A 16,230-nucleotide genomic window follows, 5' to 3' on the forward strand; every position below is an offset into this window, starting at 1 on the left:
TGATGCTTTTTGCATCTTAAATGGATGTGATTCTATGCTTTGTGAAGTAGGCATTGAAGAAATGAATCTGGATTTTGGAAGATTGGTCTGTGAGGTTTTTATATATTTATATATATATATATATATATGAACAAATTTTGGGATTATCTGTGTAAAGATCATACTTAAAGTTTCAGGAATGGATGTAATCACCAGAAAGATACTTTGGAGACAGAAGAGGGTCCCGAGTGGCATCCTGAAGAATAATATTTGGAGTTTAGAGAAAAAAAAGAGCCACCAGAGAGACTGAGAAAGAAGCCAAGTTTCTGACATGGGGGACCCACGTCAATAGCAAACAGACTGCTAAGTTTTGCTGAACAGTGTTAAAACTAACCAAAAGGCATCTGTTAAACTTGCAACATGAAGTTGTTGATGCTTTGGCACAGGAGCGGGAGCGGTAAAATGAGGGTGGAGAGGCCAGCTCCAAGCTGGAGATTAGCGCTCTTCATGGCTTGATGAGAGACAGAGACGTCAGCTGTGGCACTTCAGAGTCTCAAATGATTTTACTTGCTGCAGCTGCTGCCTTTAACGACTTCTGTTTATTGTGCTTTTATTGCTTATGATCTTATTGTATTGTGAATTTATTAATCCTTATGGTTGTAAAGTGTAAATGAGCTAGTATACAGACAGAATGCTTAGGGTAGTCTCTGGTGTACATATCAAAAGTGATGACTAAGGCCGGGCGTGGTGGTGCACGCCTTTAATCCCAGCACTTGGGAGGCAGAGGCAGGCAGAGCTCTGTGAGTTCAAGGCCAGCCTGGCCTACATGGTGAGTTCCAGGACAGCTGGGGCTACAGGGAGACCCTGTCTCAAAAAAAAAAAAAAGTGATGATTAAGGTGGAAGAACAGGGATTGTCAGAGTCTTGACAAAGCTTCACAAAGGAAAGCAGTAATGAGGCCCAACACCCGTGCCACCTTCAACTAACCTTGACCTGTTTTCCATTTCCTGCATCATTTAACCCTGAATCCATATTAGGCGAGAGGTGGAGTAGCCATTCTGGTTACAGATCGCCAGGAGAGTAGGTGGCTCAGGCACAGGTTTTACTAATGCATTCTACTGCCTCCCAAGCAAGAGACCCCATGGACAGCTTTGGAACTGACCAGAGTCTAGTATGCAGTGCTCTCTGGTGAATTTGAAAGCATAGCAGATTTGCAGATACATGGCCTGGATTAAATAGTGCCCTTTGTGGAGAGAGAGAAAATTGGTGAAATTAATTGGAGCACTCCAATTCTGTTCTTCTACTGTCTGAAAAGGTAAAGGATCAGACATGGGCTTGAACTGTTGGCAGTCAGGAATTTGTTTTCTTTAGGACATATCATGATAACCAATGAGAATAGAAAGTTTAAGATGCCGTAAAATGCTTTTTGAAATAATTAATCATTAGAACTTAGTTTCAGGCTTGTGTTTCCCAGGTTTTTTCCAAAAGCCGTTTCATCCTGTTTTGTTTGTGACAATAGGGATTGAGCCCAGGGCTGTGTACAAGCTAGGCAACCACTTTATCACTGAACTGTTTTCCCAGCCTTAAAGGCTTCTTAAAAAATTGAAATGAGCCGGGCATGGTGGCGCACTCCTTTAATCCCAGCACTCGGGAGGCAGAGGCACTGTGAGTTCGAGGCGAGCCTGGTCTGCATAGTGAGTTCCAGGTCAGCTGGGGCTACAGAGAGACCCTGTCTCAAAAAGACCAAAAAAAAAAAAAAAATTGTAATGAAAGTACTATATTCTGTTTCATAGCTAAACACACCACTGAAAAGAAATGTCATGAGACCAGAGTTATGATCTTCTCTTCATTTCGAGACAGTGTTCAAGAAATTGCAGAAATGCTTGTACAGTATCGGCCAATGATTAGAGTCATGACTTTCGTTGGCCATGCTTCAGGGAAAAGCACAAAAGGTTTCACCCAGAAGGAGCAGCTGGAGGTAATTAATTTTGCAGATGGAATTAATTAACTTTGTTCTTAAGCTTTCTCTGTTAACAGCTTACTGGTCTATTGGTCACTTATTGATAGTTTTATAATTAATACTTAAAGTAAAAATAAGCATGTTTTGAAAGAACAGATAAAATGTTTTATGTAGCTTTGAAACATCTTTTTCTTTATTTGGTGTTTTGAGATAGCATTTCATGTAGTTGAAGCTGGCCTTGAGCTGCTAATTCTCCTGCCTCTACCTCCCAAGTGGGAAAATAAGGTGTGATCTGCAATTCTGATGTAATTCAAGTAATTTTTGAGTTTTTATTTCAGGTGGTGAGACAGTTTCGTGATGGAGGTTATAACACCTTGGTTTCTACCTGTGTTGGTGAAGAAGGTTTGGATATAGGGGAAGTTGATCTTATAATCTGTTTTGATGCCCAGAAGAGCCCAATTCGTCTCATACAACGAATGGGAAGAACTGGTCGGAAACGTCAAGGCAGGATTGTTGTTATCCTCGCTGAAGGACGTGAAGAACGTGTAAGTAGGTTTGTAAGCCTGACTGACATTTAAATTGGAGAAACACCCCAAAGAGTTACGAATCTTTTTAGCATTCAGAGTCCAAACAATCTGTAGGTAAATGCAGCTCATTTTTCTCCATTTTTATTAAATTCTGAATATTTTTTTCTTATAATGAGAATTTCTGAAAGAATTCACTTTCCTAATTTTATCCATATAAAGAAATACATTTTAGTACTTGAGTATAAACTCAAAGATATCCAAGATACACCAACCAGTATGTGGTTTTTTTTGTTGTTGTTGTTGTTTTTTTTTTTTTACCATTTCTCTACCCTTTTACACCAATGTTGACCTTAAACTTTCTTCTTTCTCTCCATTTTTTTAATTGAATTTTTGTGACTTTCATGCAATATAATTTGCTCATATTTAGATCCCCTCCCCTAGCCACACCTCCCCTTGACCTTGAACTTCAGATCCTCCTGCAAATACCTCTTAAGTGCTAGACCTGTAGGTGTGCACCACTGCCATCACACACAGTTTATAGGGTGCTAAGGATTGAACTCAGGGTTTCCTATATGCTAGGCAAGCACTGAGCCAACTAAGCTACGTCCACACCCCCTCTCTGTACTTTTTAAAAAAATATATTTATTATTTTTATTTTATGTGTGTGAGTGTATTGCCTGCAGGTAGGTAAGTGCGCCCGTGTTGTGCAATTCCTGAAGAGGACAGAAGGGGCTGTCAGATCCCCTGGGATTGGAGTTACCGACAGTTGTTAGCTCCCATGTGGGTGCTGGGATTTGAACCCGGGTCTTCTGCAAGAACAACCAGTGTTCTTAACCACTGAGCCATCTCTCCAGCCCCTCCTCTCTGCACTTCTAAGACATCATTGTGGTTAGATTTTGTGTATGTATGTGTTTTGCATGCATGTGTATGAGTGCATCTGTGTGTGTAATGCCCGAAGAAACCAGAAGAGGGTTTTGGATCCCCTGGAGAGTTACAGATGGTTATTAGCTGCCACATGGGTACTGGGAATCGAACCCATGTCCTCCTCAAGAACAGCCAGAGCTCTTAACCACTGAGCCATTTCTCTAGCCTCTAGATTTTTTTAAACTCTAGGAAACAGAATGTTTCTGCATTTTACATAATTTGCTAAGTAAATAAATAAATATGAAACAATGTGCACCAGAGACATTATGTGCCATGTAAAACCTAATATATTGATTTCTGGTTGTTTATTGAAGTTTGTTTGTTTATTGAAGTTTGTTCATACCTCTTTTTTTTTTTTTTTTTTTTTTTTTTTTTTTTAAACAGGGGCTTCCTTTTGCCCCCCCTGTCCTGGAACTCACTATGTAGACCAGGCTGGCCTTGAACTCACAGAGATCTGCCTGCCTCTGCCTCCCAAGTGCTGGGACTACAGGTGTTTGCCACTATGCCCGGCTTGTTCATATCTCTTTTACTTGATAAGGAACTTGAATTATATTAATACTTTGCTACAATCATGGATGACAGAACTTCCTAAATATGATGTTACACTTTTTTGTGTTTTTTATACTAAAATATCAACTAGCTTTTATTGGGACAAATTTAGTGCATAGTTTTACATTGTAGATTTTCTCATTATGATAATTTTTAGAAGTCAATTTTCAATGTTTTATATACATTTTAAATAAATCTGAAAAAGGAATTCCTTTCACTAGTACTGTTCATGTCATTTTGACACGTGTATAACATCTAGCTTACTTACAAATGATTCTGATGAATGAAATCTTTGTCATGTTGTAAAAGGTCTGATATTGTCAATGCTTTTTTGTTACCTATCCAAATCATTTAACATATTGAGTTAGTTTTTTTTCTTATCTTCCAAATAGTGATAATGGCTGACTTGTAATGACCACTTTCTTTGTGCTGTTCAGTGCTCTAAGTGCTTTAGATTGACTGTATTAGTTAATCTGGGCCACACCCTGGAAGGACAGTGATGCTTTTGCTGTTGTGGACACTAAAGGAAGTGGGAATGTAAGAGATGAACAATATGAAAGGAAGGAGATGTTAAAAAATTCTTCCTCACCTTAAAAAACCTTGCACTAAATACGTTATGTTTAAGTGCAAATATCAGCCATATTCAAAAGCAGTCCGACAATAAGATATATTTCTTCTGTGCAATATAAGACAAGCTTTTATAATAATGGATTTTGAAATAATTTCTTCAAGTATTTAACAGGTTACTCATATGTTTTAACATTTACAACTATAAGAATTCTGTTCTCTAGTACTTAAAGTGAATAAAAGTTTAATATAAACTCAAAGTAATAATTGTTATGACTGAATAATTATTACAAAAATAATGAAAATTGACATTTTATATTTGTTTTGCAGACATATAATCAGAGTCAGTCCAACAAAAAGAATATTTATAAAGCTATTTCAGGTAACAGACAGGTGCTTCATTTTTACCAAGGAAGTCCACGAATGATTCCTGATAAAATCAATCCAGAATTACACAAGATGTTCATCACACCTGGTGTTTATGAGCGAGAGAAGCCTTCTCGGAGTCGAAAGTTCTCTCTCTTTTCCTCCAAGGATGGTAAATAAAAGTTTGGATCTGACACATTCTTTATCCCCCTGTTCTTAGTTAGCATGCCCTATCTCCTTTCCTTTTCCTTTCCCCCTCCCCTCCTGTCTTCCCCTCTTCTGTCCTCCCTTTCTCTTTTCACAGTGTAGGTCTTTTCTTTCTTTTTGTAATCTGTTAGGCCATGAATTAATGATATAGGCTCCAGCAGTTCAGGCTCTTCCCCCTTAGCTTTCATGAAGTGTGTTTTTCTGGGTGGAGTAGATTGGAGCCTCACTTGAGCCCAGGTTATTTTCTCTTTGGCCTTTTCTTTTTCTGATAATTTTCCTTCAATAGTTTCAGGAGGCTAGCTTGGTTCTTAGAGTGCTTACTATCTTCACTATGCACGTTAATTCTCTTGGCAAGAGTCTTGCCCTTAACTTGCTTGTTTGCAACAATGCCAGCATTTATGGGACATTCGTTTTTGAACAGTACCCATCCCATAATATCTACATTATCACTCTTGTAGATTCACATAGATGTGGCCACAGGAACAACTTTATTTTTCTAAAAGGCCTAGAGATCATATATTGGATGCCTGTCCTCTTTCCCTTGTGTTTGGAGAATAGTTAGATGGCAGCTACAGCCAAAAGGAAAAGCACATGCCCTGTCTTGATCCAGTACTTCTGCTTTGAAAAACTCAGTGTATATTCCAAGATGTTTTGGGTATTCTCTTTGGAAAGTTAAAGTATTGATGTGGCAAAGGGAAGAAGACACTGGTGGTGGTAGAGTGATAGGAATCAGTAGGGGGAGGCCTTGGGAGGCAGAGGCTGTGAGATCAAGGCCTGGTCTATATAGTGAATTCCAGGCCAGCTGAGGCTACAGGGAGACCCTGTCTCAAAAAAAAAAAATCTGTAGGAGAAACTGAAAACTGAAAATACCTTACCAATCCCAGAAAACCCTCTCCACAAACTACAAAAAGAAATCAGCTTTATTAATTAGCATGAAATCAGATTTCTGTGTGTATTTTAGGTAATCTACAAGAAAACAAAAGCAGATGCTAGTTCTCTGCTATGTATATACCTAGGTGGGTACAGTCCTTTATGCCTGTTCTCAATATTAACCATATTAACAGGAACTTGCCCTCATGTAAGAGGACACACTATTTACTGCACAGTCTTTCATCCTTTACGTGGTAATTTATAGCCATTTGTGCTAAAGCCAGCCTGGGCCACAGTAGCAGGTTCTACATCAGTTTTGAGACAGTCTCAAAAACAAACTTTATAGAATATTTGCTGGTGTCCATTTTTCTACTTTACCCCTTCCATTCTGATTTTTCCAGTGTCAGTTGATTCACCTTTCCAAGATTGTATGTTTATGTTTTACACATTTTTCATAAATCTTAATACATGTGCATTAGTATGTAATTTATCTGGGCACAGGGCTGAAGTTCTTTTAAGTGACTAGAACACTGGAGTTTCTTCCCATTTAAAAAAATGTTAGAGTTTCTAAGATCTGAAAAGGACCTGGAAAATTATTCAGCCTAAACCCTTATTTTATAGATAGGGAAACAGATTCAGAGAAGTAGTTTGTTGAAAACATCTTACCCAGTATTTAGGAATTGTACAGACCAAAGTTTCTAAGTTCCTAATTCAGTAGCCTTTGAAGTTTTCTACCCTCATCTGTTTTGTTTTCTGAGAGGCCTGGCAAACATTTATCAGGGGCTAGAGTTTTGCTTCATACCTTCTGTTTCCCTGCTCCCCCGACCCCAGTAAAACTTAAACCTAAAACCCTTTTGGTCCTCACTCTCTTCTCCCTTCCCCATGCTTCAGATAACCATTTGAATACTGCTGTTCTGATACTACTACTTGTTTGTAAGTTAATCTGACTTTGCCTCACACTCGATTCTACTTGAGTGTTTAAAAGAAGCCAGGTCCAGGAGGCCAGCTATGTGGCTCTAGTCTGCTAAAGATTAGCTAAAGATTAGCTCTTAGACTGGAGCAATTCTTTGAAGGAGGCAAGAGAGAAGTTTAGTAGATAGACAGAATTGAGAAGTAATAGACAGTGGTTTTATGTGACAGAGTCTAGATTTAGAAATGGAACCAGTGATTTAACAGAGCCAGAAGTGAACAGAAATCAAAGTAGAGAGTTTAGTTGATATTGTGTATTCTGTGTTTGCCTTGCAGATTCATTTTAGCTCTTTTTCAGCTTTTTTTTTTTTTTTTTTTAACTTACAGGAATGAAGCCAAGTAACTCATATAAAGATGGACTCTTATCAGAAGAAGAATTTAAATTATGGAACAGACTCTATCGATTACGGGACAGTGATACAATTAAAGAAATAACATTGCCTCAAGTTCACTTTCCATCTTTACAGGACAAGGAAAACAGACCAGTGAGTTGAATATGTTTTCATACAATCTTTGCAGTGATTATGCAGTGGCTTTGGCAGTAATGACAGATGTTTATGATTGAATTGTCAGTTCACTTAGAGTTAAGAATTAACTTTAAAAGGAATCACTGGTCTAACTTTTCTAATGTGTGTGAGTATTTCCCATGCATGTATGTAAGTGCACCACCATGTATGCAGTGACACACAGGGAGGTCAGAGGAAGGCACCCGATCACCTGGAACTGGAATTACAGATGGTTGTTAGTTGCCATTTTGGGTGCCAGAAACTGAATGTGAGTCTTCTGGAAGAGCAGCCAGTGCTCTTAACTGCTGAGCCATCTCTCTAGTTAGACCTCCCTGAGGTCTAACTTTTTAAAACTAATAATTTTCTTACTTATTATATATAGATTTTTTTTTTTTTTTGTCTTTTTGAGACAGGGTCTCCCTGTAGCCCGAGCTGTCCTGGAACTCACTACGTAGACCAGGCTGGCCTTGAACTCACAAAGATCCACCTGCCTCTGCCTCCTAAGTGCTGGGATTAAAGGTGTGCACCACCACACCTGGCTATATATAAATATTTTATGTAACTGATTTGATATGTTATGCTTTTTCTTCAATATCTTACATAGTTCTTTTACCTGCAGTATAGTATAATTGGCTTGGCTATTTCCCTATTGTGTTTTAGGATTCTTTTCATTATTTTACTAGTGTAGCTTATATTTCCTGTGTGCCTTTGTATGTCTTATTTTTTGTTTTGAGATTTTAGTTAAAACTTTAAATGACATGTTACTGCTTATTATGAACAAACAATAGTGAGGTTAGTGACAACGGAGAGAACAGCCAGGGTTGTATGTGCGTTGAGAAAACTGTACAGTTGCCTCAGGGATTATTTATTTTAGGAAGTCTAGCTATAAGATCTTATTTTATGCACTGGCAGGGAGACTGAAGACTGGCAGCAGGTGTGTGGAGCTGGGATCAGTTTCCTGGGGGCCTACAGATACCTCCTCATGACACAGTGGGATATAATCTAGCAAAAGACTCATTTCAAAGTCAAATATCTTTTCTTAAGTACTCTTAATATGGACTATAAATGGGAATATGGTCAAGTTGCCACTCAGATGACTGTTTATTTAAAAAATATTTAAAAGTGCATCTTTTAAAAAAATTATTTACTTGTTTTATATGTTTGAGTGTATTGTCTGCATGTATATAAGTACACACATGTCGTGCAATGCCCATGGAGGTTAGAAGAGGGTGTTGCATCCCCTGGAACCAGAGTTACAGATGGTTGTGAGCCCACATATAGGTGCTGGGATTCAAACTTGGGTCCTCTACAAGAGCAGCCAGTGCTCTTAACTGCTAAGCTGTCTCTCCAGCCTCTAAAAGTACATCTTTATACTTTATATAATTTTCCTTTTTTTCTCTTGAGATTTTTAGTTGAGAGTGCTTAATTGAGTCTCTAAATGAGTCTTTAAAAATCAGCTTGTAAAATCTCGGTGAGTATGTATATGTTCTCTTATTTTTTGTTCTTTTTTTAATCCTTAAGACTCAAGAACCAACTACTGGAATTCATCAACTCTCTCTCTCTGAATGGAGAGTGTGGCAAGATCACCCTTTACCCACCCATCAAGTTGACCATTCAGATCGCTGCTACCATTTTATAAGTGTTATGCAAATGATGGAAGGAATGAGACATGAAGAGGTAGAGATTTTACCCCCCCCCCATTTTTGGAGATAAGGTCTTGTTGTGTAATTCCTGGTACCCCTGCTTCATCTCCTAAATGTTAGGATTCCAGGCATGTGCTGTCATACCTGACTCTGACTCTGTCTTGCTGGTGTGATGATGAAACTCAAATGCTTACCTGTACTGCCCCTTCCTCTCCCCTTGTCTTCTTGTCTTCCTCCTATTCCTCTACTCACCCCCCCCCCCAACCCCCCCTTTTTTCCCCACAGGGTTTCATGTTCTCAGGCTGCCTAGAACTCTCCATGTAGCTGAGAATGACCTAGAATTTCTGATCCTCCTGCCTCTACCTCCCTAGTGTTGGGATTGCAGGAGTACACCATCACAATTGTTTTATGGGGTGCTGGGGATAGACGCCTGTATGCTGGGCAAGCACTCTGCCAACTGAGCTACATTCCCAACGCTTAACCTTTATTTCATGTTCTCAGGCTGCCTAGAACTCTCCATGTAGCTGAGAATGACCTAGAATTTCTGATCCTCCTGCCTCTACCTCCCTAGTGTTGGGATTGCAGGAGTACACCATCACAATTGTTTTATGGGGTGCTGGGGATAGACGCCTGTATGCTGGGCAAGCACTCTGCCAACTGAGCTACATTCCCAACGCTTAACCTTTATTATTAATTTGAAGTCATTGTCATAAGTAGCAAAAGTATTTAAGCAATTATAGCTAAAAATATTTCGGATTTCTGCACAGCTCCTCGTGTCTCTAAAGGAACCCATTTTCTGCTTTGTGAGAAGTAGATTTAATTAATTACAAGAAGAGTATCATGTAAATGTCATATCACAGTAAAATTTTAATATGTTAATGATTTGTGTAAACTGTTTATAAAGCTAATTTAGGGTTCTTGTTGCATTCGATTTGGGATTTCTTTTGAAATATTATACTCCTCCCTCTCATAGGTAGTTTGGTGTCTCTCCTTGTATCCTGGTGGTAGTTTAGGAAATCATTAATTTCTGAAGCAGTTTCTTTTTGTTGTTTAGTACTGGGACTTGAACCTGGGGTCTCATGCATGTAAGGCAAGCACTCTACCACTGGGCTCCAGCTCTTGGGCAGGCAGGTTCTTTATTGTTCTTCCATGGGTGTCCAAATAATGAATCTGTTACGTGAGTATGAAACCCATAATGAGTACCTGCTTCAAGGGGCTGCAGTAGTAAATGAAATCATCTATGTAAGGCACTAATGTAGTAACTGCCTCTAAACCAGTATTTGATAAGTTATAATTGCTTTTATTGAAGGAATGTTCATGAATACAATTAAATGTTGTGGGTCACAGCAAATCACCAGATGAACGCATTTCCTGAATGACTTCTGTATTCCATGCTGGCTTCAATAGACCCTGTGGTCACAACAGTGGACAAACCAAGGGAAATGGCTGGGCATGGTGGCATACTCCTTTAATCCCAGTACTCTGGAGGCAGAGACAGAGACAGGCAGATCTCTGAGTTCCAGGCCAGCGTGGTTTACATAGCAAGTGCCAGTCCATCCAAGGCTACATAGTGAGACACTCTCAAAAACAAGCAAAAATTAAATCATTAAAAAATCAGCTAAATAAAAAAGTAAACTTGATTATTGGGGCTGGTGGGATGGCTCAGTGGTTAAGAAAACTGGCTGCTCTTCCAGAGGACCTGGGTTCAGCTCCCAGTACCCACATGGTGCCTGACAACCATTTGTAACTCCAGTTCCAAGGGATCTGACTCCCTCTTCTGGCCTCTGTGGGCACTGTACATGTGTGGCACACCAACATACAAGTAGACAAAACACTTGTACACATAAAAATAAATAGATTTAAAATAATAAAACCAAAATAAATCAAAGAAACTGGACATAGTAGCAACACATCTCTTTAATCCCAGCACTCAGGATGCAACGGCAGGCAGACCTCTGTGAATTTGAGGCCAGTGTGGCGTACACAGTAAGTTCCAAGACGGCCAGGACTACATAATAAGACCCTGACTGAAATAAATAAAAATAAATAAATAAATAAATAAGACAAAGCCCCTGTCTGAAATAAATAAGAAAGAAAACAGGTCTCTGTGGATCATATTACTAGCAAGGAGACAGACATTGCTGACCTTAATTCATTATATTTATTATTCAAACAAGTAGAAAGGTGACTGGTTAAATCTGTGAGTGCTAGAGAAATCTTGACGAAAGACGCATTCTTGGGGAGGAAGAGGTAAAGACTGAACCTTTAGCTTGATGACATAGAGGAAGAAGACTTAGATGTTTACTGGAAGAGTTGTGTTTTTATATATTCACTTACTGTATTGCAGGAATAGCTGGCATTCTTTTGTCTCTGTACTAAGTATTGAAGTAAAAACATAATCAACTGATGCTAGGTGTGATAGCACTTGCCTTTAATCCCAACACTTGGGAAGCAGACTGGCAGATCTTTGTGAGTTTGAGGCTATCCTGGTCTCAAGGATTTCCAGGACAATCAGAGATATACAGTGAGACCCTGTCTGAAAAATAAAAAATAAAATAAGAACAAAAAAAAAAAAATCAACCGATCAAGATAACTTCATAAAGTGTCATTTATAATTTTTCGGAATCTTTGAGGTTTAAAACAAAATCATTTGAATATTAGAAAATATTTTCATATAGAGTGAAACTTTTTTTTTTTTTTTTTTTTTTTTTAAAAAAAAAAAAAGAGCTGGGTGTGGTGGCACAAGCTTTTAATCCCATAGACCAGACTGGCCTCCAACTCACAAAGATCCGCCTGCCTCTGCCACCCAAGTGCTGGGACTAAAGGTGTGCGCCACTGTGCCTGAAAAAACTCATTTCTTAGAACTGGCTTTTGTGTTTTGTTTTTCTGTGACTTTCTCATGTTCTTTATTTGTAGGATAAATGTAGCTATGAATTGAAAATTAAACCTTATTTACAAATGGAAGACATCAGTTCAACATTTTGCACTCCCAGGTGTGGATATAATAGTGTAGCCAATGGCCTCAGTATTACCCACAAGAAATCTTCATTTGCACAGAAGGTGAATCAAGACAGTTCATTATTAGTGTCAGAATCGGATGGACAGTGTGCTGAGCTTTTTACAGAAACTCATACCAAGTGCACTAAAATCACTTCTCTAATGGAAAAAGCTTCTAAAGAAATGGAAGAAGACTGGCCTGATACAGAAAACGATAATGCGGGTTGTTCAGGCTCTGGCCGACATCCTCCTGTGGAAGCTGTTTCTCAGGTTGACCCACTGAGTGACAGAAGGATGGCAGGAACAAGTAGAGTTGCTGCCACAGATACTGTCAAGGAAGATGTTGTTACCCATCCAGACTCCTTGCTAATGGAGTGTCAGGTTACAGATAAATCCAGCTCATTTGCTAGAAAGTCCTTAGATTCTGGTTATAGTAGTTTCAATGATGAGAAATCTGTTTCTTCACATTGGTTTCTGCCATTTGAAGAAGAGCTTTATGCAGATAGAACAGATGGACAGTGTGATGATTGTTCTTCATTGACAGAAGAAGTAGTAGCTAATGTGGAGAGATTTCTAGCACATTCTCCTCCACCTCTCAGTCAACTCTCAGACTTGGAGCATGAAATTACTGAGATTTTTGAACTTGAGAATGTGTCCTGTGTACCATATGCAGTGCATGTAGAAAATCCTAAATTCCCTTCTCTGGTGTCAAATTCTGCTGTGAATTCCCCCCAAAATTTAGAATTGGATTCACTTAAACTTGTTAATCATAGTTCTGAAAAACGTCTTGTTACAACTGAAGAGACGATTTCTCATGAGCCCTACTTCTGTGACTCTGATAAGATTCATAATGATACTAAGAATGAAAATTTAGTATGTAGCAATGACACTCAAATACATATAGACCCTACAAAGAATTTGGTTGAGAGAAAAAGCCGTAATGATGACAGTGACGTCCCAGCACCGACTGATCAAGAGGAGAGTTTACTGCTATTTGAAGATGATATTGAAGAGTTTAATGATGTGAGCCTTTCTCCCTTCAAGAGTGATTATAAACCTCTGTTGGTGTCAGATAAAAATCTTGTAAGTGAAATGGCTCCAGTGTCTCAGTTCTTAATTTCTGATGAACTTTTGTTTGTTGATGATTCTGAACCTGAAGATCAAATCATCGGCGATACCGAGAGTTGGAAATCTCATGAAGAGCTGAAAGAAAAACGAGGAGGATGGAAGAGTGATGAGCATTCCTTTGATTGCTCTAGGGATTTATTTTCTGTAACCTTTGACTTGGGATTTTGTGGTTCAGAGTCTGATGATGAAATAATAAAGCATGCGTCAGATACAATTAATAGTAAAGGAGTAGATGATGTACCTGGAAGGCCTTCAGATACCAAGGAGATGAAGAATGCCAGTGATGCTTTAGATCTGCCAAGAGATCACACTGAAGCCTTTACCAGTGGGACCACACCCATGCCGACCACAGTTCACATGCAGAGTCCACATTCTGCACATTTTACCCTGGGAGCAGCAAAGAGTAAAGCACTTACGTCTACTCATTTCTCCCCATTTTTCTTGCCAATGCAGGAAAAAGTTATGAGTACACCAATCTCTAAATCAAACAGATTAAACTTGTGTTCTAAGAAACGAGAGGGACTACTTAAGACTCCAGATTCTAAAAAGGAGAAAGCAAGTGTACAAAGCTTCAAAGAAACATGGAGTTCAAGTTTTGGCTTAGGATTTCCTAACAAAATCAGTGATCAACTCTCTCTGCCTCAATCCAGTCATTGCACTGAAGGTAAGATTCCATTCTTAAAAGAAATCAGTGACTTTCAAGAAAAATTATTTGCGAATAATTCTGTAATTTTCCAAAACTAACTTTTTCTCAGTATGTATGTCAAATTAGATAATTGGTATATATATTTTTTTCTTAAGTTGATACTTATGAGATTTTTATCTGTGTGCCATGGGAACATATCATGTTGAATACTCTCAAAGACACAAAGAAGTGTCAGATTTGGCCCAATTACCTGGTTGTAAACTACAGTTATATGTCAGTTGAAATTTGCCATTGAAAATGTTGAAATAATCTCCAAATGAGTAATAAGATAGTATGTTTAGGAAAATTTGAGGATGATGAAGTATGTATTGAGTTAGATAGCATTAGAAAGGTGTCCGAGTTTGTCTCTCCATTACTGTGACAAAACACTCTGACCAATACTAACTTGAGGAGGAAGGGGTTTATTTATCTTACATCTCCCGGGTCACAGTTCATCAGGGAACCCAAGGTAGGAACTCAAGGGCAGGAACCTGGAGGCAGGAGCTGGAGCACAGGCCATGGAGGAATGCTGCTTACTGGCTTGTCCCCTGGCCCCTGCTTAACCTGCTTTCTTATACAACATAGGCCCACCTTCCCAGGGGTGGCACCACTCACAGTGGGATGAGTCCTCCCACATCACTCAACAGTCAAGAAGATGCCCCATGGACATGGCCACAGGTCAGACCAATGAGGGAAATTCTCCAATTGAGGCTCCCTCAACCCAGGTGTGTCGAGTTGACACTAAAGCTATCCGGCACAAAAGGCTTCATTTATATCGCTGATGTTCATTTTAACTCCTCAGGATTATATACAATTTAGATGTTGAAAATAGTAAAGAATTAGAATGTTAGAAAATAATGGAACAGGCTGGAGAGATGGCTCAGTGGTTAAGAGCACTGACTACTCTTCTAGAGGACCTGGGTTCAGCTTCCAGCACCCACGTGGCAACTAACAGCCATCTGTAACTCCAGTTCTGGGTGGGGCCATAATCTGTCATCCTCTTGAGACCTCTGTGGGCATTGCATGACACAGGTGCACTTAACGTATGTGCAGGTACAACATTCATATACATGAAAGTGGCACACACCTTTAATCCCAGCACTTGGGAAGCAGAGGCAGGCGGATCTCTGTGAGTTCAAGGCCAGCCTGGTCTACAGAGTGAGTTCCAGGACAGCTGGGGCTACAGGGAGACCCTGCCTCAAAAAGACCAAATAAATAAATAAATAAATAAATAAATAAGATTTCATTTTGGAAAATGAAACAAAGGAAAGGAAGGAAACTAAGATTTTGGGTGGAGAGTTTGAAGTATTTATTTAACAAAATATTTGAGAAATAATACCATGTTACAAGATTAAGACCAGACTACAAGATCAAGAGAAATATCCAGAGCCTATGATCTGAATTTATAACTAGAAATACGGAGATTAATATTAGGCATTAAAATGACAAGTTGGAGCTGAGTGTGGTGGCACTTGCCTTTAATCCCAGCACTTGGGAGGCAGAAGCAGGGGATCTCTTGAGTTCAAGGCCAGGAAGAACTACATAGTGTGTCCCTGTCTCCAAAACAAAAGGGAAAAATAATGATGTAAGCTGGGTGTGGTGGTGCATACTTATAATCCCAGCATTTAGGAGACTGACATGGGAGGATTACTAGTGTCACACCAGCCTCGGACACATGGCTAATGTGACCCTGTGACTTAAATGTCCTTTAAATCCTGCTGTAGACTCTTTTTTCATTAGGCTGTTTATGAAAATTTTTTTCCAGATGAGTAGAAAAAGACAAACAGTTGTAAGATAAAATAAGTTTACTCTAAATCTTGTTTTTATGTTATTTGAGGGCAAGGATATGTTTAAAGTAAAGTCAAAGGAAGTATGTTTGATTTTTCTTTGTTTTTTTTTTTTGGTTGTTGTCGTTGAGACAGGACCTCACTGTGTAGCTTAGGGTGGCCTCAAACTTGAGATCCTCAGGTGTGTGTCTGCTTCCCAAATGTTGGAGTACAGGCATGTACCATGCCCAGTGAAACACGGTGACTTTTTAAAGTACAGTTTAGAGTATGTCCTGATACTTTTCATTTGTTCTGTGTTACCTCTGAGCCTTCAGTGTTTGCTTTAATACTTTACAATTCCTCATTGATGGACAAGGTAATTTTTCTGGTTTTGTGTCATCTCTGATTTAAAACTTTTCCTAGCCTTGTACTTAACTGTTAATTATATGTAATATAATCAACAATACATATGCAAATAATTATTTATTTATAATTTTAAAAATCAATTTTTGCTATCTATCCCTTTCTGTTGTAGCTAGCTTGTTTCTTCCAGTATAGTCCTTACACATCTTAAAAGTTTTTATAAAT

The 16,230-nt window shown here is 38.8% G+C and overlaps 1 protein-coding gene across 3 annotated transcripts in view; it reads left to right on the forward strand.

The window, feature by feature from the left end:
• Fancm (FA complementation group M) overlaps positions 1-16,230 on the forward strand; it is a 67,918-nt gene that overhangs the window by 21,325 nt on the left and 30,363 nt on the right. For 2 of the 3 annotated variants that reach the window (XM_008855544.3, XM_029557429.1), the window contains 6 exons: positions 1,772-1,956; positions 2,277-2,483; positions 4,836-5,043; positions 7,245-7,402; positions 8,945-9,100; positions 11,983-13,855. In XM_008855544.3, coding sequence (XP_008853766.1) covers positions 1,772-1,956; positions 2,277-2,483; positions 4,836-5,043; positions 7,245-7,402; positions 8,945-9,100; positions 11,983-13,855 — 2,787 coding nt within the window. Of the gene's footprint in view, positions 1-1,240; positions 1,294-1,771; positions 1,957-2,276; positions 2,484-4,835; positions 5,044-7,244; positions 7,403-8,944; positions 9,101-11,982; positions 13,856-16,230 lie in introns of those variants that run through there. The other variant, XM_029557430.1, reaches the window with a different exon arrangement.

This window comes from Nannospalax galili, unplaced genomic scaffold (assembly GCF_000622305.1).
Source record: "Nannospalax galili isolate Female #2095 unplaced genomic scaffold, S.galili_v1.0 scaffold168, whole genome shotgun sequence".
NCBI classification, from domain to species: Eukaryota; Metazoa; Chordata; class Mammalia; order Rodentia; family Spalacidae; genus Nannospalax; species Nannospalax galili.